At 34.7% G+C, this 4,619-nt stretch overlaps 1 protein-coding gene across 1 annotated transcript; it reads left to right on the forward strand.

Annotated features, from left to right (window-relative positions):
• Positions 317-2,672, forward strand: LOC109837387 (protein FAR1-RELATED SEQUENCE 5-like). The gene is made up of 3 exons (XM_020405621.1): positions 317-411; positions 504-1,525; positions 1,711-2,672. Exons 1-3 carry the CDS (start codon positions 317-319, stop codon positions 2,670-2,672), a joined length of 2,079 nt encoding a protein of 692 aa, XP_020261210.1.

Here is a 4,619-nt window from a genome sequence, read left to right on the forward strand (position 1 = left end):
TCATGCTGTCAATGATACAAGAGTTGCATTTCAATTTACTTATTGAACATCTCAACATATGGATCAGCATGATAACGGCTCATGCTCTCAATAATAGAATAATTGCTTTTCAATTTGCTTTGAATATCTCAACATATGGATCAGCATGATAATGACTCACGCTGAGCTTTGATATATTGGTCATGCTAGCTTTAGCATAAGAGAAAATCAAACAGTGTTTAATATATCCCAGGTCATTTAGACTTGCTTTTAGACAACTACGGATACCATAAAATATTATAATATTTGGAATTTCTTTACAGGTTTTAGAAGACAAATGGCTGAATCTGGTGATAGTAGCGAAGATGTTCCTGTTGATAGTAACAACAACAACGATTTCATGCCTTTTCCAACAACGATGCCTATTGCAAGGTACCTCAGTAATATCATGAATTTCGCTAACATTAAATATGTTGTTTGAAATAGTAACATTATATATTTTTGAACAATTATCTTTATTTCAGAATGCAAATTGGTGAAAAACCGTGTTTAGGAATGAAGTTTAATAGTCATGAGGAGGCCTATGACTATTATAACTCGTATGCATTGATGATGGGATTTGGAATCAGAAAAAGCTCAGTGAATTACTCTCAGAAAGATAAACAAGTGTTGAATAGAAAATTTGTTTGTGACAAAGAATGTTACAGATCTAATAAAGACAAGAGAGATATAGGAAAAAATATTAATCATCGGCGAGAGACTAGAGTTGGCTGTAAAGCAATGATGAGAATAAAATTAATGGAGGATAAAACATGGAAAGTTATAGGTTTTATTGAAGATCATACAAACCACATGCTTAGTAGTCCAGATAAAGCAAAGATGCACAGGTCACATCAACAATTTCATAGAAGTAAAAGGTGTAAAAAAATGATTCAACGTTTGCAAGAAGAAGGTATTACTCCTTCCACTATTTCTCGTATTATTAACGCGACAAGTGGAAGAGAAGATGAATCAGTGACACCACAACAGTGCATTGACTATATGAAGACTCAAAGGCACAACAATATTGGTAATGAATGTATATCTGTTATCCAACATTTTCAAAGAAAGGCGGCTAATGATGCAGATTTTTATTTTGCATTGGAAGTAGATTGTACTGGACAAATGAGAAGTGTTTTTTGGGCAGATGGAAAATCAAGAGCAACTTATTTGAAGTTTAATGATGTCATTGTGTTTGATGTGACTTATAAAACTAACAAGTTTAGTCTTCCATTTGCACCATTTACTGGGGTGAATCATCATAGGCAATCTACTTTATTTGGTTGTGCATTGCTAGCTGATGAACAAGAAGAAACATTTGTTTGGTTGTTTCAGGAATGGTTAAACTGCATGCATGGAATTGAACCAGGTGCTATCATCACAGACCAAGACCGAGCAATGTGTAATGTCATTCATAAAGTCTTTCCAAACACAAGGCATCGTTATTGTTATTGGCATCTACAACGACATATTGCCGATCATTTGCATACTTTGAATTCTGTTTATGGTGAAGAATTTCAAAATTATTGGGACTTGTAGTGTAATAGTGGTAACATTGAGAACTTTAATTTGCATTGGCTCGAGATGAAAGAGAAGTTTAAGATAATAGAAGAAGAAGATGGATGGTTGCAAACTATGTACATGTATCGAGACCATTGGGTGCCATGCTTCTTAAAAGTTTTTTTTTTGCAGGAATGAGATCAACTCAAAGGAGTGAAAGCATCAACTCATTCTTTGATGGATATGTGAATTCACAAACACATTTAAAAGAATTTGTAACTCAATATGAAAAGGCCGTGACACATCGACGATTGAGTGAAGCACATGAAGATTTTAGAACTCTTAATACAAAACCGCAGTTTCACCTTGGGCATCCAATTGAAAGACAAGCTGGAAGTAGTTATACACGCACTATGTTTCATGTATTTCAGAATGAGATCAAAGGGTGTGGTGTTCTTGGCCTTCAAGAGGTGACCAAAGAAGAAAAGTCTGCTTTATGGCGAGTTGGTAACTTAGATGAAAGCAATGAAAAGTGGAGGTTTGTTACTTATGATGAATGTAGAGAATTACAGTATAGTTGCAGCTGTGGTATGTTTGAGAATAGTGGTGTTTTATGCAAACATATATTGTACACTCTAATGTTCAACAGACAACGTTGTTCATTGCCCAGTTTATATATTGTACACCGTTGGACTATAGATGCTCGACATCGTAACATAGGAGTTAGTAATGTTGTGTTTGGCAAAAACATTGCAGGCGGTGTAGAAAAAATAAATCTGTTGAAAACTTGGGCTTTGAAAGCAAAAACCAACAATGCACTGGAGCTTGCCTTTGAGTCAGATAAGAGAATGCATGAGCTTGATTCTTTGTTAACAAGTTTCATAGAGAGGGTTGAAGAAGAAGTCAGAGGGTGTCAACCAATAGATGCTGGTAGCAGCCACATTCCTGACTCAGATCTTCCACAGATACCTACTTCACATACAATCCAACATATTCCACAAATTACAGTTCGTGACCCGGAAAAGCAAGCAAGAACCAAAGGTCGTCCACGCAATGCTACAAGAATTAAATCAACTTTAGAACAAGCTGGGATTGAGTTTGGATTTTTGACGAGGCGTAGAGGAGAGAGAAGGAAGAGCGAATTGGGGATCTGAGGCTTGGGATTGAGATTTGGGGATTCTTCAAGCTGGGAGAGAGAGAAAACCGCTGGAATTTTTTCAAAAAAACCCATGCCTCCGCTATCCCCAATCAGCGATGGCCCGTAGATTAACAAGCGCCAGGAAACTCCTGACTCCTGCAACGCTCGGACCAGGTTTTCCCATATATATAATATATAATATATATATATATATAATATATATTATATATAAATATATATATATATATATATATAATATATTATATATCATATATATTTATATATATATATATATTATATATATATATATAATATAAATATATATATATATATATATATATTATATATATATATATATATATATATATATATATATATATATATATATATATAATGTATGCATGATATATATATACGTGTTTACAAGTCATATCTCAATTTTCATATTCGCGAAAAACATGTTTTATGAACACTTTTCAAAAACAGTGTGTTTTCACAAAAGAAAATTGCTTTTCCAAAAATTCCTTTTCAAACATGATTATTTTATCATTTATAAACTTTCCCCAAAGTTTTACTATTTTTCGAATTGATTTGATATTTTTAACGTATTTTCAAAATCAGCCTAAAACCTGTCAATTGCCATGTATCAGTTTGCAGTCGACCGCCACGGTCGACCGCCAACAGTTAAATTGTTTACTATGGCTTTTAGTTGTTCGTGGTCGACCGCGACGGTCGACCGTGGCTTTATCCAAACACTTTCGCGGTCGACCGCCGCGGTCGACTGCCAGCTTTTAAATTTGTTTTTTTTTTTGTGTTTTTGTGCTTCGCGGTCGACTGCGAGATTTCTACGGTCGACCGCCGAACTCATCATTGCCTTTTTAACAGCTATTTTCTGATTTGAATTTGTGGGGCTATTTTGGTCATTTCAAGTTGGTTTTGGCTAACATTTTGAGTGAGTATAAATACCTCATTGCTGTTCTCTTTCAATAGACTAAGTTTTGTTTTTGCAGTGAAGTTTTAACAAAATCTTAAGTGTGTTTAAAGAGCTGTTTTAAGCTGATTCTGATTATTTGTTTCAAAAGAAGTTTTCTTCAACAAGAAGAGGCATTCAATTCAACTGAGGATCCTATCCTCATCATCCTCCATTGTTCTTCTTATTTATTGAGAAGTTTTCCTAACTCATCTTTTCATATAGCTTATAATTTCATATTTATTGAGTTATACATTTTCACTCACTGCTATCACACACACTGTATTGAGCTTAATATTCCATACTATATATTGTGGGTTGTGGTGTGCGATTTAGTGAGTGTGATCTTCATTTGCGTTCTCATTTGTTGTTGAGAACTAACCATTGTACTTAACATTTATTTGTAAGTATCACTTGTAATACACTTGTACACCGAGAGAAGTGGGAGGCGAGAGACGGGGTCGAATCCAATAGGAGTGGCGTTGATTGACGAACCTAGGGAGAGGTTGTATCCGAGCACTTGAGGAGGAGGACACGGGCTAGGTTCCTACACTTAGTGTGTAAAGTGTGATTGTATAGTGTTTGTTGGGTGAGAGTTTTCGGTAAACTTGTAAACGGAGTGTGTAAAAGTTCCGGCTTCCAAACTGGATTGTGATAGTGGAGATCTCCTCGAGGTGAGGAGCAGGGACGTAGGTCGTGGTGACCGAACCTCGTAAACATATCGTGTGTTTGTGTTTTGCTTAGCATATATTTCATTTGTGGCGATTCATATCTTTCTTGCTCATATCTATCTCATATCATTCTTGCAAGAACAAATTTATCAATATAATTTTAATTAGAATTTAATCAGGATTAGATTAGCATAAGACCCTAATCACCCCCCCCCCCTATAAAACATAATAAGGATATAATTATATATGTATTCGACAAACAATATAATAAATCAGAAATATTAGTAATATTCATAAGGTAAAATAATAAATATAAACAAGA

This window comes from Asparagus officinalis, chromosome 1, assembly GCF_001876935.1.
Source record: "Asparagus officinalis chromosome 1, Aspof.V1, whole genome shotgun sequence".
Classification (NCBI taxonomy): domain Eukaryota; kingdom Viridiplantae; phylum Streptophyta; class Magnoliopsida; order Asparagales; family Asparagaceae; genus Asparagus; species Asparagus officinalis.

What these genes read in the sequence shown, in the direction of transcription:
- LOC109837387 (XM_020405621.1), top strand. Translation starts at nt 317, where the DNA reads ATGGCTGAATCTGGTGATAGTAGCGAAGATGTTCCTGTTGATAGTAAC. An exon ending in ACAACGATGCCTATTGCAAG is followed by an intron (nt 412 to 503) that starts GTACCTCAGTAA and finishes TCTTTATTTCAG; the next exon opens with AATGCAAATTGGTGAAAAAC. An exon ending in TACTTTGAATTCTGTTTATG is followed by an intron (nt 1,526 to 1,710) that starts GTGAAGAATTTC and finishes TTTTTTTTGCAG; the next exon opens with GAATGAGATCAACTCAAAGG.